This window comes from Bubalus bubalis, chromosome 12 (assembly GCF_019923935.1).
Source record: "Bubalus bubalis isolate 160015118507 breed Murrah chromosome 12, NDDB_SH_1, whole genome shotgun sequence".
Classification (NCBI taxonomy): Eukaryota; Metazoa; Chordata; class Mammalia; order Artiodactyla; family Bovidae; genus Bubalus; species Bubalus bubalis.
Window position 1 is genome coordinate 68,283,154 of NC_059168.1, and position 25,617 is coordinate 68,308,770.

Consider the following 25,617-nt stretch of genomic DNA (forward strand, 5'->3'; position numbering starts at 1 on the left):
TCAATTTGGACAAGTTTAATAATTCCTAACACAATTAAGAATAGAAGCAGAAAACAAGAAATGTACCCTGTGAGGCACTGAAAGAAAAAAGCCTAGACAACATTTTTATTTGTCCAGGAACCAGACTAGAAGCTAAAAAAGAAATGAAAAAACAAATCATAAAGTAGACTTTTTTGTTTGCTTGTTTTCTCTCTTTGATCAGTCTTTGTTTGGAAGAATAATTCATAACTTCATAATTTTATGATCTGAGGGGGATACCAGGAGGGTCCATCATGTGAAGACGTTCTCCCCCAGGCTTATTGTTAATAGAAGTTCTAGGTTTCAAGGCTTATGTTTTGTCATTGAATCATTGGCATTTGACAATTTAACTGTCATCAATCATGCCTATCTTTTCATAAGTAAGGTTATCAAATTCTTTCCAAAGGTCATGGGGGAAAGCATGTTAAAAAAAAAAAAAAGAGGTGAGCATGATAGATTAATGGATGTTTTGTGAACTTGCTAGAGAAATGCCAAAATGTACTTCCTGTCTAACTGAAATGTTATGTACCATATATGATACATATGTCATAAATACATGTGTCCCAGGCATTGCCCAGTATGATCCCACGTGCTACACAGACCTGCTCCCCTGGACCAATATTAGGTCAGAGAAGGTAAGGTAGGGAAGACAGTAACCTGAATGGAGGGTGATGGAGGGTTCTCTTGGTTCTGCTCCCGTTTCACCTCCATCCATCCATCATTTAGTGACCAATTCTGCCCCAAGGCTGGGGAAATAACCAGGGCCTAATCTGGGTATTTTATGGGCTCTTGACATCTGGTCAATAATTCTGCTCTTTTCTTATTTGGTTTTCTGATAAGCAATTGCCTTACATCCTAAACCATGACTTGCCTATAGCTCAAATGCTAAAGAATCTGCCTGCAGTGCAGGAGACCAGGATTGGATCCCTGGGTCCAGAAGATCCTCTGGAGAAGGGAATGGCAATCCACTCCAGTAAACTTGCCTGGAGAATCCCATGGACAGAGAAGCCTGGCAGCTACAGTCCTTGGGGTCGCAAAGAGTTGGACATGACTGAGCGACTAACTCACACACTAAACCCTCTGCCCTGAGACAGAGGTCAGCCACACATCCGTTACTTTTCTAGGAATCCAGCTGTGCCCTGTGGTTAGGTTGCCATGCTGTTTTTGACCCTCTCTGATGCTGCCTGCCTAGAGCTGGATCTCAGTATATTTCTGTGTCTTTTACCCTCATCCATTCCAGACCATTCTGCCCTGATGCCTGCCCTGCCTCCCCCATCTGAATGACTCCTGGGGCTTCCCCAAGCCCTTCCCAGATACAGCACACCTTAACAATTCAAGTTCACTCAGGTTAGAGTCCTTCAAACTCTAATTAAGTCTCTGACAACTTAGGGAAACACCCTCCTGCTGAAAAAGTACCTTGTCTGTTTTTATTTCCAAACTTCCCAGTGAGTTTCTTAAAGAATATTTTCCTATGACATTCTGAATATATTTTCAGTGTGAAGAAATTAATAACTTAGGTCTTAGAATTTACTTTGGAAACTTGGAGATGACTTTTAATTTATGAGCTAGCCCACAAAGCCTCTTTTTATTATCTTGGTTTTTGGAAAAATTTCTAATGCTTAAAAGTTATACATGGAACCACCAATTTTTCCTTTTCCTTTCTTCCACTCACAAATCAAATCCCTTCTCTTTTCTTTGTTGGATCCTAGTTTTAAAGACCTGCAACCAACTGAATAGTGATCAAGCAGGAAGAAACAATGGAGAACTTGTCAATTTATTTTATGAAGCTTTGGTGTTGCCATAAACACCAGGACTTTAAATCCCTATCTATAGTGCTGCCAGAAGTAACACTTGATATAACAGTTCCTGATTTTCTTGTTTTACTCTTACAACCACAAAAAAGGAATCAATGCAGAGAATGGTTAGATTGCTGTGAATAGGTTCATCAGTAGCATTTTTCTTGAGTCCATATATATGCATTAATATATGATAATTGTTTTTTTCTTTCTGACTTACTTCACTCTGTATAACAGGCTCTAGGTTCAGCTACCTCACTAGCACTAACTCAGATTCATTTCTTTTTATGACTGAGTAATATTCCATTGTAAATACTTACCACAACTTCTTAATCTGTTTATCTGTCAATTGTCATCTAGGTTGCTTCCATGTCCTGGCTATTGTAAATAGTGATGCCTTGAACATTGGAGCACATGTGTTTTTTAGAATTATGGTTTTCTCAGGGTACCTGCCCAGGAATGGAACTATTGGATCATATGGTAGTTTTAGTCTTAGTTTTTTAAGGAATCTATCTCCATACCGTTCTCCATAGTGACTGTGCAATTTATATTCCTACCAATAGTGCAAGAGGGTTCCCTTTTCTCCACACCCTCTCCAGAATTTATTGTTTGTAGATTTTTTGACAGGGGCCATTTTGACCAGTGTGAGGTGGTACCTCATTGTAATTTTAATTTGCTTTTCTCTAATAATGAACTCTGTATATTTTATAAAACATGTTTGAATTCATGCCTTGATGGGAGCCTTAAATTGGTGATGAACTGATTTTTCAGAAAAGAAAATTGAATTTTCCTTAACTAAACCAGCAGAATTTTACTCCCTAGTCTTTTGACTCCCCCAAACCATTGCTCCCGTGAACCCCACACCACTTTCAGACCAAATATCCCGAGGATGGGATGGCTCTGTAAACATGAGGTCTGGCCAAAGGTTCGAAGCTTTGGATTTGACTCAGGAGAAATGGAGACACACTTTCTTGATCAACATGATGGAAAGTTAGTGGAACATGACATCCCTGGAACTTCGTCACCTCTCTGTTGTGTACTAGTTATAGTTATCTTGATCAAATTTCTGCTCTGGGCCTCAGTTGCCCCTTTGTAAAAGGAGTATGATAAGAAGTTGTGAAGATTCAGAGATTCTGCATGCAGTGTGCCTAGCATTGTATCTGGGATGTCAGATGTGCCAGTAAATGTTGGCTATTGTTTTAATGTGCTCAGGCTGCCATACTAATATACTGTAGACTTGGTAACTTAGACAACAGAAATATGTTTTCTTGTGGTTCTGGAAGATAGAGAACCCAGATGAAGTCTGGCAGGGTCAACTTCTGATGAGAATGCTCTTCTTGGCTCATAGATGGCTGCTTTCTCAGTGCATCCTCAGATGGCCTTTCCTCAGGGCACAAAGAGAGAGAGCATAGGGACACTAATCCTATCAAATTAGGGCCACATCACAACAGACTCATTTCTTTCCTTATTCCAAATACTCCAGTATTCTGGCCTGGAGAATCCCATGGACAGAGGAGCCTGTAGGGCTACAGTCAATAGGATTGCAAAGAGTCAGACATGACTGAAGTGACTTCACATGCATGCATGTGGGGTTATAAGGTTTCCATATATGAATTTTGAGGAAGATACAAATATCGAGCCCATAACAACTAATATTACCAGTATTCTTTTCTTTATCAGTATTACTGAAATGGGGCCTCCCTGGTGGCTCAGTGGAAAAGAACCCACTTGCCAGTGCAGAAGATATGAGTTCAATCCCTGAATCAGGAAGATTGCAACCCACTCCAGTATTCATGCCTGGGAAATCCCATGGACAGAAGGAACCTGGCAGGCTCCAGTCCATGGGGTTATGAAAGAGTTGGACACAACTGAGTGGCTAACAACAACAACAAACATTACTAAAGTGAGTGTGATGGTAGTTGTACAGAAGGAGCAGGGTGTGAGAGATTAGAGTCAGGGCAAAAGGCCATTGCAGAGAAGCAGGTAGGAAGGGAGAGGAGGGAGGAGTTCTAGAGGTAAGGGGCTCTTTACCATTGACATGTATTGAGCACCCACTGGGTGCCAGCCATTGCTCTGGGGCCTAGCGATCCAAGATGTGCAAGCATGGAGTCAGACGAGCTAGAACTGACTTAAACACTATGATGAAAATCTGTGCAAGTCATGGTGGGAACCCAGGAGATGTCTTCATAAAAGAGCAGCCACATGAGTGACAGGAATTGTTTGGAGGAATAGCCCGTATGAAATGGAAGGGAACAGTCACTAGGGGTCACCATTTCTAGCTTTGAGTAGTCAAAACCATGAAGACCAAATTGGCAGACTAGTGGGACTTGGGAGTAGATTTGGGAAGGGAAGGGGGCTCTTTCAATAGCAAAAAGGAGTCACAAAGTTCCTCCTCAGTGGGAAATATCCCTGGTTGCGGCATCAAACTCTGAAGACCGAAAAAGAAAATAAGAATTGTGTTATTTCCTGCAATGAAATAATGCTCTAAGCCATATCGTCACATACCCTCCCGAGACTGGAAGTGAGAAGATGACTAACCCTTCTCAAGGCATTACTGGAACATGTTCTGTTCCTACGTTAGCTCAAGAAAATGATTGGATTTGTATGATAACATCACAAAGCCCGGGGCATTCCCCGCCCTTTCAGAGAAGTTGGGGAGGAGGGGGAAGGAGCAGGGTGGGGAGGGGCCAAGGCTCTGGGAGGCGGGAACTCAGACTCAGCCCAACACCTGTGCCTAGAATGAACCGGTTATATAAGGAGCTATCTCTGGCAGCTGGGTTCTATCTGCATTGGGATTAGAGCCTGTCCAGTTGCTTAAAGAAACAAGATCTCCTGTACAGGTAAATTTCTGTGGCTTCAAAGGTGGGTCTAATTTAGCCTAGAGCCCCCCAGGTCCTCTGTGAGGTCTGGATTCAGAAAAGGAGAGGTAGTGGCTTTTGCTGATATGAACTTTGCAGGTCAGAGTGTCTATATAGGCAGAGCCCTGGCATCTGGAGATCTGAATTGTGTTCTCAGCTTTGCATCTGCTCACATGTGTAACCAAGAACAGTAGACTTCAGCCCTTTGGGCTCTGTCTCCTCATTCAGATCAGGGGGTCTTTGGACCTGGTTGATTCCTGGGGTCTCTCCAGCTCTGATTTCCATCCATGGTGATTTGGTAGAGTTAGCAATGCTGCAAGTTGCTGTCATTTCCCAGGGCTCAGGCCCTTCCAGGGATCTTCTGAGCCTGCTCGATTTGAGGAGGGCGCTGGAAGGGGCCTGGGCCTTGTGGGTCTGATGTTCTGGGAGGCTAGCTGCTCTCTGGGTGCTAATAGGAAGCGAGGTTGGCTTGATATCCTCTGTCAAATCAGATGTGAAGAAACACTGATGATGATGCTCACCTTCTGCGAGAGTGAAATGGTCCCTCACGTGATAGGTGTCAGTGTGGTGCTAAGGGGTGTCCTTGGCTTAGATGAGAAATCTAGAAATCACAATGCTGAAGCATTTTGCTGGCCTCTAGGCATCGGAGGCTGGCAGTGGCTGTGGCGGGAGGTGGTTAGCCCTCAGCTCAGCGTGTAAGTCTGTCCCGTGAAGGCAGAGGGAGATACTTCGAGACACAGACTGAATACTGGTTAAACATTTTTGTTCCAGACATGCCAGGTCCAATCTATAGGAGCTCGGGGCTAGAACTGTGATTCTAACTTTGAGCTAGTGAAGTGGACCTAAGTGTCTCAGTCTGGGGTGATCTCCTGGACCTGGCAGGGTGGGATGATATCTCTAACTTTGGAGAGTGAGGATTCTTGGGTGGGCTGGGTACTGACCATTACACAGAGTGAGCTTCACGGGGAAGAGAAGACAGCCCTCTCTCTGGGCCTGTGATGTAGTTGAGAGCGGAAATTCTGATTCATCCTGCACCCCTGCCATTGAGGGCCCATGGAGAGGAGTCTAATATAAAGACTTGGTTAACAAGTTGAATCTATTGCTTTTTAATTTCCATTGTAAATCTCTCTACTGACCGTCGAAACAATCAGTAGGAAGGAATAGAATTGATATAACTATTAGCTGCACAACTGTTTTGGGGACAAATCTCTCCACCTCGAGGGTAACCGCTAAGCTGATTTCCAACACATAGACTGGTTTTGCCTTTTTTGGGAAGTTATGTAAATGGAATCATAGAGTTTCCGTGTCTGGATGTTTTCGCTCTGTACTGAGTTTGTAACTTTCATCTGTAGGGTTGGGTGTAGTTCATGGCTGTTCACTCTCACGCTCCGTAGCATTCTATTGTGTGAATGTTCCGCAGTATTATTTATCCAGGTTCATGGCCTTGTGGGGAGTTCTCAGTTCAGGACTATTTTGAATAATGCTGTTATGAATTTCCTTGTACGTGTTTCGTGGTATACAAGTCCAAGTGTTTCTATTAGGTAATACCCAGGGATTGCTGTGTCAGAGGATGTATATGTGTTTACTTTTAGTACTGACTGCTAGATAGTTTTCCCAAAAAGATTTTTTTCCAAAGGATTGTTATTTTAAATTTATTTTTATTTGTTTATTTTTGGCTACACCGTGCAGCATGTGAGATCTTAGTTCCCTAACCAGGGATTAAACCCGTGTCCCCTGCAATGGCAGTGCAGATTCTTAGCCACTGGACAGCCAGGGGAGTCCCCCCAAAGATGTTTTCGATTGGCTTCCTTTTTCCAAAGTGTTGCCTGGGTGTCTAACTGCATAGCTCGGTTTTCTGGAGTTGTGCTTATCATAGCCTGAGATGGGAGGCCATCCATTTCTCGAGTCCAGGACCAAGGTTTTTTGGGGCAGGAAGTGCTGTTACCCAGCATCATCCCCCCTCCCAGGTCATAACAGATTCAGGGTTGTTCTTTCATGGTTGCTCCTTTTACAACAGTCTCCTTCTCATACAGCCACACAAGCTCAGAGGTCCTGAGAATACCTTTCTTGAGGTGTAAAAAATCTGTGCATCTGTCAGGTAACTCAGCTGTGAGGAGAAGCAAAAATGTGCCGAGGGCCAGAGAAGGCTTTTGTGGATGAGGGGAAATGAGCTGAGCTTTGAAGAATGAATGCAATTTGAACTAAAGAGGGCAAGACACATCTTGTGTTTGTGTGCGACTGAAAGGTGTGTTGGGATAGAGCAGAGGGTGTGCGCTGTGGGTTGTTTACCCAGAAAGAGGTCCAAACCCTGAAAGTCTGACCATGTGGGTTTGAGGCCACCCTCTGTATGGAGGAGGGGAAGGAAATCTATTTTTATTTAATCAAATAATGCAGTTCAAAGCCTGTGACTCTCTTCAGATGCAAATACTTCTGAAAATAAAAAAGAACTCATTTACATCTGTTTTAAAACTCCTTCCTATTGAGATGTGTTTTGAAATGTCCAGAGGGAGAAAGATCAAAAAGGTTGGTTCTTCAAAAGTGTGGGAGATGGTGGAGAAATCAGAGTAGGGAATGGCTCTAAGACCAGGGTGCTGCTGTTTCCTGAGGTGGGAACTCTAAGAGCAGAAGCAGGCGAGAGGGCAAGAGCATGACCCCACTGAGGTTCCAGTCTAAGAGCCTGTAAGAAAGTGAAAAAAGAAGATGTGTGAAAAAGATGCCCCAGGGCTCACCCTAGTGAGTCTGGGCAGCTAGAGCCGTTGGAACTGCTGCTCAGGACACCAAGTTCCTTCTAGCCTGATGTTCAGTTCAGCTGCAAAGAGTGACTAATATCAGGGTCTGCCTTCTGCAGGGGCCAAGTGAAGGTTCTTAAGCCCATGGAAAGTTACATGGCAACTTAGGGTGTACACTCCCGTTCTGGGGGTGTCTGCACTTCTACAAAGATCTGTGGCAGTGTAGTGTCTCATGGAGTCAGATGGAAGATGAGGCAGCTGAGAGTGGGCAGGGAACTCCATCAGCCAAGTTCTTACATCTTCACATAGGCATGTAATCACCCCAGCATTACCAGTGAAGGCAGGGAGCTTCCGGCCTTTTCTCCCCACCAACCCCAAACCCAGAATCCTCTCCAGGTGCCTGGTTGCTATGGAGACTCCTTTGCTTTTTGAAGCTGCCCTTGATTTTACTTTGTGCCTTAGGGCATTTTGCTTTAGATCCCGCATACCACCCCCTACAGCCAACCTGGATGAGAAGAGGTGTTGTTAGGGAGGCCACTGAAACCAAGTCTCAGCCTAAACCAGTCCCAGGGATGTGATCAGAAAAGCAAAAGAGCAGTCACATGGTTGATATCTCACAAAAAGTTTTTCCATCCTTTTCTCCTTCAGCTTTATACTAGGAGGGGTGGGGAGGGCAGGTTTTATGATTCCTTACATTTTACAAATGAAACATCGATTCATTCATTCAGTCAGCTGGTCAGCAAACACATATCAACCATTTCTTTATTCATGACTGGGCTCTGCGAATCCAGGAAACAAATCTTATTCTTGTCTTCAAAATAGTTCATAGTTGGACTGTGTTCTTTATTGTTTCCTGAAAGACAAAGTCTTGGGATTTTCTATTAAAAATGCAATCTAAATGCAGACAAGTGTCTAAATGGTAAAAACTTTCAAGATCCTTTCCAACCATTAATTTTGTAAAATCATTTCCCCTTTCATGAACCGGTCATGATCTGTTCATAGAGATATGGGTTTTCCTATTCGTCATCGGTACCCACAAAGCCACCTGAAATCTGCTCAGGAATGCCTGATGTCATCACCTGTAAAAAATGTATTAGAGACCAGACTTTAGCAGAGAGAAATGGCAAGCCATATCTTTAAGTCTTTTTGAGGCACAAATGTAACTCAAAATGTTAAAGAGTGTTAAAAAAAAAACAGCCCAACAATGAATCAATTAGAGATAAAATTCTGTTGCATTAAGATAATTTATCAGTGATGAATTCAATTAACCACATTTTATTCTGTGAATTCCTCCTTGGAGCTTACCCCTGTGTCTAGCACTGTGTAGCAACAATCCATCTGGGTTAGATAGTGCTTTAAAGCAGACTTCCCTGTAACAGGCTGTGGTGGTTTAGTCGCTAAGTCGTGTCCGACTCTTGTGACCCCATGGACTGTAGCCCGGCAGGCTCCTCTGTCCATGGAATTCTCCAGGCAAGAATACTGGAGTGGGTTGTCATTTCCTTCTCCAGGGGATCTTCCTGACCCAGGAATCAAACCCGGGTCTCCTGCTTTGCAGGCAGATTATTTACCCACTGAGCTACGAGGGAAAGGGCTAGGCCTTAAATATTTTTACTTGCTGGTCATATGATCTCTGTTCCAACTATTCAACTGTGCTGTTGTATGTTGCAAAAGCAGCCATGAATACATAAATGGGTAAGCATGGCTGTGTTTCAATAAAACTTTGTTTACAAAAGCCAATGGTGGGCCACATTTGACCCATGGATCACAGAATGCCATTCCCTGCTTTAGAGTTTTTTCAAGTCACTTTACATTGTTGTCTCTTTGAGTCCTGAGAGTGGGCACAGGATATGTCATCTCCATTTTACAGGTAAGCCAGACAGCTGGGAGATGGTAAAGTGTCTGCCCATGGCCACACGGTAAGAGGTAGCAAAGCCAGCCACCTCTGGGTTTTCTAATTCCAAATCTGGCACACCATGAACACTGTACAATGACCGTTACAGAAAAGAAAGATAGCTTTGCCCACGATAAATCAGCCAGGGCTGATTCTTAGTCTTGTTCTTTTGTTCCAACTGTCAAGAGAATGGAATTGATCATTTTTTCAATCCGATGCTTTTTATCATGTAGACAGAGCCATTGTGCAAGGAGCTTAGGTTTCTATTCCAGTTTTACTCAGATAACTCAGTGGGCTGTAGCGAAATGCCAGAGCTCTCCGGGAATCAGTCATCCTGTAGGAGGATTCTACAGGTCCACAGTACCTGTGAGCAGGGATGTACTTACTTCATTTCCTTTTCAGAGCCCTAACTCTACCCTTACTGGTGGGTCAACACCCACATGTATGTATGTGACCTGGTGCTGTGCCTGCACACAGTACGTCCTCAGTAAACATCTGAATGAACATCAGGGTAGGGACCTGAGGCATGGAAGAGACCAGAGCCTCACCTGGTGCTGCTGCTCCAGTTACTGTTCTAAGGCCTCTTTGGGATCACAGGCACCAGGGATCCTCCTCCCCATCATAAAGCTCTCTCTTACCCCCAACATCTACAGAGAAGGCAGGTATAGCCAATAAGGCAAGGTGAAGACTGAGGTTCTGACTATTGATTTGCTGAGTTCAAATGGATCCTGACCTGAAGAATGTGACAGAGAGGTCCAACTCCCTCTGGGGAGCCAAGGAAGCGCTCAGGCCAGACAGCATGTCTTTAGGCTTTGCTGGCTAATATCTGTGCCCTGGTTAGCAAGGCTCTGTTCATTTTCATGATCTTGTTTTACTGGCCTGCTCCAACACTGCTCACTCACAGTGTTCGAAGTGCATTTCCAAATATGACCGAGACCCATTTAGCCCTTTGTGGAGAGCTGTGGCAATCTGGGAATAAGCCAATTTCTTGAACAGCTTGTTATACACGGAAGACAGGCAAGAATTTCCAACAAGCCACATGTGGGTCTAGACTCTCCTGAAGGTGACTTAGGAATACTTCTTTAAAGATATATATGTATATTGCCTCATCCTGAAATTTAGAGCAGGGGTATCTTGTGAAGGGCATGTTGTTCTCTGAGCCCCACAAGACACCAAGGCTTGTGTTGAGATGCAGTGTTTTCAGGCCCAGAGAGGAAACTGAGTGTGAGTCAGCACTTGGTGAGGAGGTCATGACCCTGGGCTGGATTCTGAAGCCAAGGGACCCACTACCGTTTGTCATGTCACAATCAGTGAAGAATGGCTGTTCGTCCGCGAAGGACAAAAAAGTAAGAACTTGCCTTTAGGTGCCTGATGTTTACAAATGTAAATGGTGGAAGAAACTTGTTGGGAAGGAGGTGGGCTGGAGGAAGCTTTGCCTGATAGTCCATACCAGGAAGGAAAAAGCGCGGGGAAACACAAGACCAGACTAACTGCTTTTGGATCCCTCTAACCCAGGTTCAGGAGAGGATTGAGTCTTCCCCCAGGAGGTATGCCAGCAACTGTGACAAATAAGAATTTTCAGGAATCAGAGTGTCCTAACCTCAGAGGGAGGTGAGGGTGTGAGGCTAACAGAATTGCACCAGCATTAACCCCTTGGGGGATAAAAGACTGGTATCAGGCAGGAGAGGTTTCAATGCATGAATCACTCAGTGCAGAGCCCACAGTGGGGTCCAAGGACAAGGCCATTCTGCAAACAGGTCACTATCAACGCATGACGAGCTAAGTGTAAAACAAAGGTCAGTGTTTAGAAACTTTCATAGCAATTGACCAAAAAAAAATTATTTCTGTTGAATCTGAATTTTCTTTTTAAAAGGAGGGCTTGCATTTTGTATTATTCTTTAAAATTTTCTGTTTCTATTTATTTATTTTGATTAGATTTCAGTGACAAATTGAAAATAAAAGAATACAGGTCTTTCATGAATGATAATTTGAGAAGCACCAAGTAGAGGGCAGTAGGGATTCCTCTACAGTAGGGGGTCAGAAGGTAGTCAGGATGAGGGAAGCTCAGTGATGGTTAGACATTCAAAGAAGGCTTCCTGGAGGAGGGATCAAGTTGGATTTTGGAGGATGGGTAAGATCTTGACAAATGAAGAGGGCCCTCAGGTCACTTCTATTGCTGTGGGGGAATGCTCAAACTTCATTTGACTGTGTGTAGGTGGCTTTTAGTGCAAATACATTCTGTCCCAAGGGCTATACTTCACACAAATGTGAGTTTCTGGTATCGAGGGCTGAGCACTGTAATGGGAATCAGAGTCCTGGGTCCTGAATTCTGGGTTGGGCTTTGATTCAATTTCCTCTTGCAACTGGAAAGGTCATTTAACCTCCCACTAGACTGAGAAGTCAATGGCACCCCACTCCAGTATTCTTGCCTGGAAAATCCCATGGGTGGAGGAGCCTGATAGGCTGCAGTCCATGGAGTCGCTAAGAGTCGGACACGACTGAGCAACTTCACTTTCACTTTTCACTTTCATGCATTGGAGAAGGAAATGGCAACCCACTCCAGTGTTCTTGCCTGGAGAATCCCAGGGACGGGGTAGCCTGGTGGGCTGCCGTCTATGGGGTCACACAGAGTCGGACACGGCTGAAGCGACTTAGCAGCAGCAGCGGCAGACTGTCAGAGCCATGAAGATGGGGACCATCTCTGGAGAATGGTGCCTGGCCCAGGACTGGCAGATGACAAGTTTCCAACAAAATTTTTGATGAATGAATGGGTGAACAGATTTCAGTTTTAACACCTGGAAAATGAGGCAGACTAGAAAAGGCTGGTGATTTTCAAACCATACAATGAGAAACTTTGCAAATATGCACTGGAGTCCAAGCTGCAACTTCAAGTCTCCACCCTTGAGTTTCTGTGGGGTTTCTTTCATATGAAGAAAGAACCCCACTGCTAAAGTAATTTTGGGAAATACTAGACAACATGTTTTTCAAGGCATATTATTCTGGTTTTGACATTTTCTTTTTCTAAGTGGATAAGAATGCAAATAATAGAGGCCATGAAATCACTCACTTAACCAATCACAACTGCACAAAAATAGATGCAGGAGATCCAAGGATATGCTAGAATATTTAGATTGGTAGGGCCTATGGCTTGCAGAGCTTTTAATATGAAACTCATGGATTAGCTTCAAAGGAGGGACCCACTGACCCCCTAAAAAATACATGTAAAATTTAATATGCCATTGAGTACCAGTTGAGAATGCTATGGTTGAAGCATAGCATTCAACCAAATGCATGAAGCAGGCATCTGGACAGTGGCTGACATAAAGAACCTTACAGAGTCTGGATACTACCATGATTTAAGTAAGCCAAAGTTTTATCCTTCTCATGTAAGAAGATATCTACAGGAAAACCACCCAAAGCTGGTGCTTTGTTCAAAGCAGTCACTGAGATCCAGACTCCTCCTAGCATGCAGCTGTTCCCTAATGATTTCAAGACAGCTGCTGCATCTTTAGGCATCACATCCACTTTCCAGGAAAGGGAGTGGGAGGAAGTAAAAAATAGTGCCCATTGAGGCTTTAAAAAAAATATTTATTTATTTTTGGCTGCATTGGGTCTTGGTTGCAGCATGTGGAATCTTTCATTGTGGTGCATGGGCTCCTCATTACCCATGGGCTCCAGAGAGCCTGGGCTCAGTAGTTGTAGTGTGTGAGCTCAATTGTAGCATATGGGATCCTAGTTCCAAGACCAGGGATCAAACCCTGTGTTGGAAGGCAGACTCTTAACCACTGGACCACCAGGGAAGTCCTGAGACTATCTTTTTTTATCAGTGAAGTTACAGCTTTTCCAGAAGCTCCACCTAATAGACATTCCCTGCCACCTTGTGAACCAGGTGCTATGGTGGCCATCTTATCCGTCAAGAAGCCCAGGGAAATCAAGTTTTGCAGCTGGACAGCCAAAACTGGAATTCTACCAATAAGAAAAAAGAGTGAAAGGCTAGGTTCAGGCAACTCTTGGCCTTTGCCACTACACATGTGTGACTTTTTTTTCACATTGCCAAAAATATCTTCAAGGAAGTCGTTTTGAAGAGAGTATCAAGAGAGGAAAGCAAGAGACATGGTTTTTCAGGGAAGATGGAGGAGGACATGGGAGCAGGCGGAGGGCTGAGTGAGAGCTCTCTGACTCCCTGGAGGGGCAGAGAAGGGGCAGCCACGGCCGCCTCCAGGTGTAGCACATGGACCCCAAGTCCATGAACAGAGCCTTCACTCCTGCTCCTCTCCTCCCCGTGTCCCCACTAAGCGGGAGTATCCCTGTGACGCTGGCACAGTCAGGGGCCCAGGACTCAGCCCTGAGACTGGGGAGACCCTCCTTTCCGACAGGACTCCTGTGGGAGCCCGGACCTCCCGCCAGGAGCCCCCACACTTAAACAAGCAGTGCTCCAGGTCCCCCACTACCTGGGATGAGGATAAACCAGGCGCTTCAGTCCTGTTCTCATAACCTGCACCCCCGCTCCCCCACCGCCACCCTCAACTCGCCCGCACCACCAGCACATTCCCTCCACCTTCCTCTTCCTCCCGGGAGGCCTAGCAAAACCTCAACAGAATGTGAGGACACTGGGCACCCTCTGCTCTGTTTCAGGCGCGGAGACTGTCCAGAGCGCCCTGGGGTCTGTGTGGTCCCGGCCATGGCCATGTGTTTTCCTGTCTGCAGAAACTGGAAGCTGGGGCGTAAGGACTCAATGGGCGATTTTTCGCAGCTCGCCAGACAGGACTACGAGGCCCTGAAGGAAAGGTGCCTGAGGGACGGCTGTCTCTTTGAGGACAAGAGCTTCCCGGCCGCCCTGAGCTCCATCGGCAGCGGGCCCCTGCTGCAGAAGCTGCCGAGCCACCTGCAGTGGAGGCGGCCTCCGGTAAGGGGCCTCCGGACCCCACGCACGCAGTGTGCGCCCAGACCATCTTCCCAGGGCTCGGGGCTTACTCACTGTCATTGATCCCCATGTGAAGGGCTCCAGGGAAGTCCCCACATTCCCATTTTCCAGAGAAAATCCAGGGTGATCCTGAAAGGGGTCTAAGCACTCCCTTACCCCCTGCCCTGAAGTACACGGAACAGTTGTGTACTTCACCAGAAGTGTACCAGAAATATATCTCAGTGTACTGCTTGGGTCCATCTGACTGACCAATACCATCTATCAGAGAGGAAGTTTAATACTCCCCTTCCCAAATCTGGCTGATGAAACACTTAGGTGAAGAAGCTACTAATCACTTTACAAAAGTCTTCTCTTTGTGAAATGCATCAACAGTTCCTTTAAAAGGCAACTTCTTAATGTGTTGAAAGGCAACCAGCTCCCCCAAAATTGGTTAACAAGTTGAAGATGGCTGGTGAACGGAACGAAGTTACTCTGGGCTACAAATCCTCCCCTTTTCTGTCCCGGATCAGCCAACCCCATCAGAGCCTACAACCCCAGACTTACTAAGTCCCTCTGTGTGTAAATTCCCCAGTAAACCTCCTACACTAAATGATAGCCAAGACTCTCCTTCTCCTAGAGAATCTAGGGAACTGCTGAGGTAGCGAGTCTGTTATGCCCCTGACTTTGTGGTGTGGTGCCCAGGTCTCCCGTTTGCTGGGAGACCTTGTGGAAGGGTGCCCAGGAAAAGACAGAGGGATTTAGGGTGTGCTGTGGAGCAGAGACCATCCCCCACTCTCCCCTTGACCCCACCCCTGCCTGCATCTCAGCATGGAAGCCAAAGAGACAGGTTAGACTGGGGGTTGGGAGTGGGAAGGAAGAGTTGCAAGGAGAATAATGGGAATGAGAAGATCTCTAGGAAAAATGAGAACACCCCAGAAAACAGATGCTTCCATTTGTCACAGGTACTCCAAGAAAAGTCCTTTTAGGTACAAGTGCTACTTCTCACTATCTACCCAGGGTTCTCTAGCACTCTGACTTAACACAAGCAGCAAGAAGGAATGAGAAAAAAAAAAAAAAAAAAAGAAGGAATGAGAAATACAGTGGGGAGAATCCTGAAATAGCCCTGATTTCACACATGTTCTGTATCTATGTGCCCAGAAGTCTAGTTCGGGGACATGGGAAACTATGGTCACTGTAGCTCCAGGGGCTTCTTTGTTCTCCATCAGAAGGACATTTCTGTCTGTTCCTGCAGGAGCTGCACAGCAACCCCCTTTTCTACTCTGCCAAGGCCAAACGGCTGGATCTGTGCCAGGGATTGGTAGGTAAGTCTGCACAGCCCCGAGACACACCTGGTACCTGCCAGCCCAGCTCAGCCAAGGCCGAGTGGGGTGGGGAGGAGGGGGTTCGAGAGATCCCAAGAGAGGAAATGGCCACCCTGAGATCCATCTTGACATGCTGTCATTTTCTGGGAGAACGATCACAACTGGTCGGTCCTCTGAGGATGCATGGGAACGCCACACCTTGCCTAACGATCCTCCTCCCTAACCAGTCTCCAGGTCTGGGTTTCATCTTGGGAAAATGGACTCACTCTACCATAGTTCCTGTAATGAGTCCTTCTTGGCACACCAGTCACTAGATGCTTTAGGATCTGAGCAGACCTATCTTCAACCCAACTCCCTTTTTAGAGGAAGAGGAAAAACCCTTGGCCATGAGGAAAGGCACATGTGTAGTCATACCCATTTCACAGACAGAGAAATGGAGTCCAGAAGGGTTGAACTTTTCTCAGAAGTGCATAAATCAGTTACAGAAGCAGGATTTACAAAGGTGTGGTTGGGTTTGGGTCCCAGTTCCTGATGTTGGGGCATATGGGAAACTAAAAACTAGTCTGGGAATATAGTTCAGTTCTTGGTGTCAAGTCTGATTTCCAGACAATGTTCCCTACCCCTTGCTCTGCTCACTCACCATCTTTCTCTCTGATGCAGAATTCCCTTCTCTTAAACTAGGCCACAAGTCCAGAGAGGGTAGCAACTGGGACCAGGCATTTCTTGCCTGCAGTTAGTCCTCTAGATGCATGTGGACACTGGTAGCTTGCGCAGGCCTGTACAGTACATCCACGCAGATACTTGCGGTCTTCGCATGTATGTCCAGCAGATTCATGTGAATTCCATGTGCTCTCTGGCTTAGGTGACTGCTGGTTCTTGGCGGCTTTGCAAGCTCTGAGTTTGCACCAGGACATCCTGAGTCGTGTTGTTCCCCTAAATCAGAGTTTCACAAAGAAGTATGCTGGCATCTTCCAGTTCTGGGTGAGTGTCCTCTGGGTGCCCTAGCCTGGAGGAGGCCATAGGAAAGAATGTTCTGGAAGAGTCATATCTCTGCTCCCTGGGCTAACCATCCTCCATGGCCTTCTCTCCTTTCAGTTCTGGCACTTTGGAAAGTGGGTTCCGGTTGTGGTAGATGACCGACTACCTGTGAATGAAGCTGGCCAGCTGGTCTTTGTCTCTTCTACCTACAAGAACTTGTTCTGGGGAGCTCTTCTGGAAAAGGCCTATGCTAAGTAAGACAACCGCACAAACCTTTCACCTTTGCTTCCTGGCCCTTCCCTCCTCCTCTGTCTCTGTCTCTCTCTCATGAACATTGAGGGAGGGCAAGAGGAGGCAGGGGAAGTTTATCAAGTGAGATACGAGGCCTAGCTCAGCAAATATAGAAGTGACACATCCAGGGTCTCTTATGTGAGGGTCACCCCATCGGAACAACCTTTCTGGAGTCTTACCTTTCCCTGATGGATGGACTTGTGCAGTAGGGATAGAAACTGAGTATGTATTTCTTTTTTGCCCCTGGGATGGGAGGAAGGGATACCAGACACATGGCCTAGAAATAACCAAGCAGAGGGGTTCTTTAGACTTGTTTGGGCTGTCCTGTGTACAGTAGAAACACTCTTCCTTCTCTCACATCTGTTCCTTTCCTGGGCAGGCTCTCTGGCTCCTATGAAGACTTGCAGCGTGGCCAGGTGTCTGAAGCCCTTGTGGACTTCACTGGAGGGGTGACAATGACCATCAAGCTGGCAGAAGCCCCTGACAGCCTCTGGGATGTCCTAACCCGAGCCACCTACAGCAGAACCCTGATTGGCTGCCAGACCCACTATGGGGTGAGACTGGGCTGTGCCCTGGCAGGACAGCGTCCTCCCCACTCCCCTTCCCTTCACCCACCAGCTGCTGCTCTTGCCTCAGTGTATGCCCTGGACTCCCCCAACTCCCTCACCCAGAGTCCTGATGTTCAAACTAAACCATCAAAAAAAAAACAAAACAAAAAACTAAACGATCAGAGCCGAGCCCCCGGGGCAGGCAAGAACCCCATAGAACACAGATGGTGTGCAGAGAAGGGAGCTAACATTTCTTGAGTGTCAACTACATGCAAGGGAGTTTACCGGCTCTGCTAGCTATCACTGTCTGATTTCATAACAAACAAGAACCCGGAAACTGTAGTAGGAAGTCCTCAGTTTAGCCCTGCCTCCACTAATGACCATCGTGTCACCTCACATGACTTAGCAGCTCTGAGTTGAGTTGCCCTCTGGAAAGCAGGGTGCCAATCACTGAAGAATGGCACCCTGACTTCTTCAAAGGCTCAAATGAGACTGTGGGTGCTGAAGAGCTTTGAAAATTGTAGGGAAAGACCACATAGGTCTCTCCCAACCCTTCCCATAAACCCTTGCTCCAGCCAGCAGGTCCCCCTGACTTCCAGGTTGGCTCTATCCCACAGAGCACTGACAGGAGTTCTTTATCTCTGCAGAAGGAGCGGGTGCTGGAGAATGGGTTGGTGGATGGCCATGCCTATACACTCACAGGCCTCAGGAAGGTGAGTGGAACCCGGGCCCTCTGTCTCTCTTCTGCCTCTCCCTTCTCTCCAGGGCTTCTTCCCAATGCCTTACCTCATCTTGGTGAATGTTACTATCTGTGTCCAGTTTAGGGGTCAGTTCTCTGGTGGGCCTGCCGAAGCAGGTGGTGGGCTCCCCAGACCTCTGTGCCACTTTTCTCGGGTGAAATGGTGGGTTCAGGCTTTGCTGCCTCCAAGTATCATCCCAGCCTCTCTTGCCATGGGGCAGCCCTGGCCAATCAGCCATTTAGCCCCGATGGCTCAGCGGGTAAAAGAATCTGCCTGCAATGCAGAAGACACAGGAGCTGTGGGTTCGATCCCTGGGTTGGGAAGATCCCCTGGAGAAGGAAATGGCAACCCACTCCAGTACTCTTGTCTGGAAAATCCCAGGGACTGTAGCCCATGAGGCTCCTCTGTCCATGGGACTGCAAAGAGTCAGATACGAGTGAGTGACCAAGCATACACACAGCCCTCTTGTGTCTCGTAACCATTTCTTGAGCTTTGCTTTGCCCTGGGCTGCTAAATGATAACTTTTCTATCTGGGATTTCCCTTCAAATTCCTGCTTCTTTCCCACATGCTCCTTTTCAACAGTCTTCCAGTTTCCTTCCATTGCTCTCTACCTTTTGAGCTTTATTAAACATTGAGAGGAAGATGAACCAGACAGGGACCCTATCTACAAAGAGCTTACCATCAAGTATGGAGACAAATCATATTTAAAATCTATAGGGAAGCAAAGTAGAAGCTGAAAGAAGGAAGCAATAATGAAAGTCTTCTGGGGTTTAGAGGTAGGAGAGAACATTTATCTGGTTGGGTTGGAGGGAAATCAGAAAAGGCTTTGTAGGGTAGGCGGCCTTGAGTTGGCCCTAAAAGGTGGGTAGATTTGTGTCAGGGGAGAAAGGCCTTCCTAATGGAGGGAGCAGCAGGAGCGGAGCATGGAGATAAGGAATCAGCAGGTTGAATCTTCGAGAACTTCTGCTATTCTGTAGAGGATGCAAATTCCCCAAAGTCCTCCAATTCCCTTAAACTCTGGTTCAGATTTTTTCAACTCCATTCACACCTGACTTCTATCTCCTAGATCTCCATCAATCATATTTGGTGTGTTAAGAACTTTTCCATATTTAGATAACAAAATTTATACTTTAAAATATTTATTTTTATGATTTTATATTTATTTAACAAAATTTAACAATTAGTGTGTGATACTGTCTTAACTGCTTTACCAGTGTTAACTCAATGCTCACAACAGTCCTATGAGTAGGTACATTAGTAAGAAATTGGGAGATGTAAAGCAAGAGAAATATCTTTTTTACAGTGTTTTCTAAAGCCAGATGTCTGAAATCCAGGGGACCTTAGTACTATCTTCCCTCTGATGGCTTGGGGAGAATCCTTCTGTACCTCCTCCCACGCAGGGTGTCTCCAGCTTTCCCTAGCTTCACACGCATAGCTCCAGTCTTTGCCTCCATCTTCACATGCCCATCTCCTCTGTCTTTCCCTTTCTCTTCTGTAAGGACATTTGTCATTGAATTTAGGACCCACACTAATCCAGGGTGATTTCGTCTCAAAATCCTTAACTTAATTATACCTGAAAAGACCCTTTTTACAGATTAGATCAAATTGACAGATTCTCAGTAGACATATCTTTGAATGTTCAACTCATGCAATAGACGTGATCATTAACTTCTTTTCACAGATCAGGAAACAGACACGGAGAGGTTAAGTAACTTGCCTTAGGTCTCACAGAGAGTAAAACAGCAGAGCCATTTTCTCCTCTGCCAACTCCTAGGGCCTTTGAGGTTCATGTCAAGGTCTCAGCTGCAGGCATGAAATCACCCAGATATCTGCAGCATTTGCTGTTGGCCCTCAGCCCAGCCACCCAAACTGGTTCTCATTTCGTGCAGGTGACCACCAGACATGGACCTGAGTATCTCGTCAGGCTCCGGAACCCCTGGGGGAAGATAGAGTGGAAAGGAGACTGGAGTGACAGGTGAACGTCTGAGGCTGGCTGGGAGGGGTGAGGACGGGGTAGGTGAAGGCTGCAAAGAAGTTTGTTGTTGGGACACAAATTCCAGTGCATGCTTTTGGTCTCAGGTTGAACCAGGAAAGCTTTTAGACTATGTGGATCAATCCCTCATGTTTATAATTATTATTATTTTAAATTGAATAATAGTTGATTTATAATGTTGTGTTAGTTTCAGGTGTATAGCAAAGTGATTTACACAGACACACACATGTACATATACAATGCTTAAATATACAGACCAATCTGCTTGTAATGCAGGAGACCCAGGTTTGATCTCTGGGTGGAGAAGATCCCCTGAAGAAGGGCATGGCTACCTGCTCCAGTATTCTTGCCTGGAGAATCCCATGGACAAAGGAGTCAGCGGGCTATAGTCCATAGGGTTGCAACGAGTCAGACACAACTTAACGACTAACACTTTCACTTCATTCATTGTAATAATTAAAGTTAATATTTATTGAGAACTTGCCAGCATTGTGCTAAAGCTTTTGAATTTTGATCATTTCATTGAGTCCTCCAAACAACACTATTATAAGGTAGGTGACTTCATCTCCATTTACTTATGAAGAAACTGATGCTTCAGTTCACTTCAGTCACTCAGTCGTATCTAACTCTTTGGGATCCCACGGACTGCAGCACACCAGGCTTCCCTGTCCATCACCAACTCTTGAAGCTTGATCAAACTCATGTCCATTGAGTCGGTGATGCCATCCAACCATCTCATCCTCTGTCGTCCCCTTCTCTTGCCTTCAGTCTTTCCCAGCATCAGGGTCTTTTCCAATGAGTCAGTTCTTCGCATCAGGTGGCCAAAGTATTGGAGCTACAGCTTCAGCAACAGTCCTTCCAGTGAATATTCAGGACTGATTTCCTTTAGGATTGACTGGTTTGATTAGGTGAATTCTTTAAGGTCTCACAGCATGACTCAAGCAAGGTCTTTGGCATCTAGTCCAGTGCTCTGTCTAGTCAGTGTACACTTGGACTTGTCGAGTCAGCGTCAGACAGATCAGGCTTGGCCCCTACACTCTAATTACACTTAATGACCTCTGGGCATTCTGATTAGATGCCTACTTTTTGATTGTTTCTGCCTAAAATCAACCCTGTGGGCTTTACAGGCTACAGGCTGGCATAGGGCACAGGCAGAAAGGCAGACCAAGTGTTATAGTCCTCCCCCCTCTGGCAATGAAGATTTATAATACTTAACTCTACATATCACTTGGGGGCTTTCTTGATAGCTCAGTTGGTAAAGAATCTGCCTGCCGGAGACCCTGGTTCAATTCCTGGGTCGAGAAGATCCGCTCGAGAAGGGATAGGCTACGCATTCCAGTATTCTTGGGCTTTTGTTGTGGCTCAGCTGCTTAAGAATCTGCCTGCAATGCAGGAGACCTGGGTTGGATCCCTGGGTTGGGAAGATACCCTGGAGAAGGGAAAGGCTACCCATTCCAGTATTCTGGCCTGGAGAATTCCATGGACTGTATGATCCATGGTGTAGCAAAGAGTCAGACACAACTGACTGACTTTCACTTTCACATATCACTTAAGAGTACAGAAACATTTTCACATGTGTATTATCACTGAATCATTTTTACGGGTGAAAAATTGAAGGCTCAGAAAAATAAGTGGAATTTTACTCCTGTTAGTTTGTACTGCACTCTATTTATTATATTTTAATAAAGAGAATTGTCAGAGGGACTGGGTCTATGTAGAAAAATGGCATCCAAAGATATAAATAAATTTTAAAGTGTTACAGAAATATAGCATCATAATGTTGTTGCTAGTAGTTTGTTTAGGAAAACAAGTGCTTGTTTTGAGAAAAAATGATGAGTTAAATTAGCTTTGTTAGCTGTGTGATCTTAAGCAACCTTCTTTGAGCCAGAAGTGTGATAAGGATTAAATAAAATGATGGGCTTTATTCCATAGTGTCTAATCTGCAGTTAGTCTCATCCAAAGTAGTTTTCATTTTGAGTAAATATTTTTTAAATCTAGAGATACCATTTGAGAATATCGTTCACTTCGCTTTTTATTATGTCCATAGTTCCCTTTACATCTTTGGGAACATGGAGCATATTTATAATAGGTGTTTTAATGTCCTTATTGACTAGTTCAATCATATTTCTCTTATTTCTAGGTCAGTTTTTATTCCTGGTCACAGATCACATTTTCTGCTTCTTCATACGCCTAGTAATTTTTTATTAGATGCTGGACATTGTACATTTAGTTGCTTAGGGATTAAAATGATACTTTGAAGTTTTCTTTTAAGACAGATCTAGGAAAAACTGTATTGAGGGGATAATTTGACCTCACTACTCAGGTGTAGACTCTGGGTTCTTTACGGAAGACCCCATGTATTCTGTAAGGGCTTTTAACCCTGGCTGGTGGGAATTCAAATGATTTCCAACCTGGTGTCAACTCTGGGAATTGTTCTCCATATAATCCAGTCTTGTGGGGTTTCATTTCATGTATGCACAGATTCTGGTTTAGCCAAAGACTCAAGGGACCCCCTCTGAAGTTCTCTGGAGCTCCTTCCTTAAGTGGCCCTCTTCTCTTGGGCACTGTCTCCAGCAAATTCTAGCTGCCTGGTCCTCCCTGAACTTCAGACTCTGTCTCCTCCACTTAGCAAGACCGCCGGCTCTTTCAGGGTCCCTGTCCCTGCATCACTGTCTGGGGAATTAGTTTCAGGCAGGAGTCTAGTCAGCGTTAGGGCTCACTTCATTTGTCTCCCTCCTCTTGAGGTCACGGTTCTGTGCTGCCTGCTGTGTCCAAAAATGATTATTTCATGTATTTTGTTCCATTTTTAGCTGTGTATAGTGGGGAAGTGATACATGAATGCCTTACTTTTTTATGGCCAGAAATAAAGTCCAAAATGACAGGTTGTGAAAAAAAGAAATAGCAATATAGATTCCAGTGGTAGTTCTGACATTTAATAACTTTGTGGCTTCAAGCAAGTGACCTGATCTCTTTTAACCTCAATTTCCTTACCTCTAAAAACGACAGTGGGGCTTCTCAGGTGGCGCTAGTGCTAAAGAACCCACTGGTCAGTGCAGGAGGCATAAGAAACACGGGTTCGATTCTGGGTCGGGAAGATCCCCTGGAGGAGGGCATGGCAACCCACTCCAGGATTCTTGCCTGGAGAATCCCATGGACAGAGGAGCCTGGAGGGGTACAGATCATAGAGACACAAAAGAATTGTTCACAACTGAAATGACTTAGCACGCACGCACACAAAAATGACAATAAAAATCCCTAGTTTGTAAAGTTGTTGTTATCCTTAAATAAAACATGTCAAGAGCCTAGTCCAGAGCTTGACTCAGAGTAAGTGATGTGCCTAGACTGAGCAACTAAGCCCATTATAGAGCATTTACTGAAGAGTTTCTTGCATGTCCTCTGTAATCCATTCCTCCCCCATGAAAACATTTCTTTTCTGTTTTCAGCTCGAGTATGTGGGACCTACTGAGCCCCAAGGAGAAGATTCTGCTGCTGAGAAAAGATGATGATGGAGAATTCTGGTATTTGACACAGGGACCCAGGACGGACGCCCTGGCTTACATTAGGACATCCATTCAGCAGACATTTATAGGGTGCCTCATATATGCCAGGCATTTCTTTTAGGAGATCAAGAAGACCCTTTAGGGGCTCACAGCCTAGCAGGGCAATCCAACATCCACAGTCTCTGTGCTAAGAGCAGAGACCTGTGGCATGGAGCTCAGTGGGTGCTCAGAGCAGAGAGTGTGGGTGGCCACCACCTCCTCTATGATTGCTGTTTCTTGCCAAACTATAAGCTACTCCACCTGCGCCCTCCAGAGCAAAGCGGTACTACCCTACCCACCCCAAAGCCTCTAACCTCTTTTTATGAATGGCCAATGCCCTAAGCTGATGCTGCTTTTGGGTGTCTGACATGAGACCCACCTGTTCCTCGTTTCCTCCGCATTTCACCCTTTCCAACCTGTCCCACGGGCCCCTCTTCTCCCCTTACCAATCCTTTTCAGACTTATTCTTAAAGAGGTCATTGAACTCAAGAGCCCTGGAAATACTACTTTCCTGTTACAGAGTAAACTGAGTATTTGCTGGTTCAGGTGGCATGCCTCGGGCCATAACATTAGCCTGTAGGGGCAAAGATTTTTTTAATCAATAGATGAGTAGGAACAGATCTGTGTGATTCTCACTGAACGTGTCTAAATCAACGCACAGCTATGAATACCCCAATTCTGCTTTATCACCGCCATCAGTGGCACAGGATCATTGCCCTCAGGCAGCCGTTGCTGGAGGCTGCTTTCAGCCACAGAGTAGGGTTTCTCCGTAGCACCACTTGCTGGTGATGGACCCTCATGCTGCTCCAGCCAGCCCCACTCACCTGGGTCTGCATTAGGGCATGACGGATGGGGCCCTGGGTCTGGAGAGGGCTAGGCGGCTGATCCTTAAGTTGCAGCTTCCCTCTGGTCCTGATGACTGAATGTCATCTCCATGGGCTTCCCTGGTGGCTCAAAGGGTAACGCATCTGCCTGTGATATGGGAGACCCAGGTTTGATCCCTGGGTTGGGAAGATCCCCTGGAGAAGGAAATGGCAACCCACTCCAGTATTCTTGCCTAGAGAATCCCATGGACAGAGGAGACTGCTGGGCTACAGTCCATAGGGTTGTAAAGAATCGGACGCAACTGAGCGACTACACTTTCTTTTCTTTCTTTTATTGTCTGCACAGGATGTCACTGCAGGACTTTAAAGCACATTTCATGCTTCTGGTCATCTGTAAACTGAGCCCAGGCCTGCTGACTCAGGAGGTGGGCCAGAAGTGGTCATACACCATGCTGGAGGGGAGATGGGAGAATGGGAGGACTGCTGGTGGCCAGATGAAGTCGCCCCGAGGTGAGTGTGTATATGGAGGCCAGAGGCTTTTGCGGCTAAAGTGGCAGCTTCTCCAGGCAAAGGCAGGGCTGTGGGCAGAGCCGTTCCCCGGGGCACCTAGCTGAGGAGGTAGGGGGCTTTGCTGGCCAAGCTGTGTGTGCTGGCCCTGGGCTGTGTCCAGTGGGAAGATGGGACACCTTTGTCCTAATTTGCACAGAGGCATAGAACTCTGTCAAGCTGCCCATCTGTTGCGGTTGCAGCTTTCTAGAGGGTGGGTTCTCTTTCCCCCAGCACCAGGAGGCCATAGGTGCACATGCATAATAGATAAGTTACATCTTTCTGTGATTTTTGGACAAGCCCTTTGATATGCTGAAGTAACAACCCGGTAACAGGCAGGATTGAAATTAGTATTTATATTGTATGTATCAGGCCCTCCTTACTTAGAGTTTGATAGAGAAACAAAGTCAAGGATTCCCAGGTCATCAAGTACAAGAGATGAACATATATACATTCTCCAAGTGGAGTGGTTTGGGGACTGCATCCCTTTCTCCACAGTGGAGGTACTGAGCCATCTCCATGGTAGGAAAGATTAGAGGGGTAGGATCTCAGCAAGGTCACAGTGGTCTTAGCTCTGACTTTCTCTCCCCCTCAGCCCTAACTTTCTCTCTCCTTCAGTGTCCCCCCAAAGGCTGAAGCT

The 25,617-nt window shown here is 45.8% G+C and overlaps 1 protein-coding gene across 3 annotated transcripts in view; it reads left to right on the forward strand.

Moving 5' to 3' along the window:
• Window positions 1-4,554: 4,554 nt before the first annotated feature.
• Window positions 4,555-25,617, forward strand: part of CAPN14 (calpain 14) — a 37,831-nt gene continuing 16,768 nt past the window's right edge. For 2 of the 3 annotated variants that reach the window (XM_025261308.3, XR_006543481.2), the window contains exons 1-10: window positions 4,555-4,654; window positions 13,928-14,198; window positions 15,448-15,517; window positions 16,380-16,498; window positions 16,613-16,749; window positions 17,166-17,340; window positions 17,982-18,047; window positions 19,965-20,050; window positions 23,512-23,586; window positions 24,778-24,941. In XM_025261308.3, the coding sequence (XP_025117093.2) occupies window positions 13,974-14,198; window positions 15,448-15,517; window positions 16,380-16,498; window positions 16,613-16,749; window positions 17,166-17,340; window positions 17,982-18,047; window positions 19,965-20,050; window positions 23,512-23,586; window positions 24,778-24,941 (1,117 nt within the window). In that variant the 5' untranslated portion in view covers window positions 4,555-4,654; window positions 13,928-13,973. The remainder of the gene's footprint in view (window positions 4,655-13,927; window positions 14,199-15,447; window positions 15,518-16,379; window positions 16,499-16,612; window positions 16,750-17,165; window positions 17,341-17,981; window positions 18,048-19,964; window positions 20,051-23,511; window positions 23,587-24,777; window positions 24,942-25,617) is intronic. The other variant, XM_025261309.3, reaches the window with a different exon arrangement.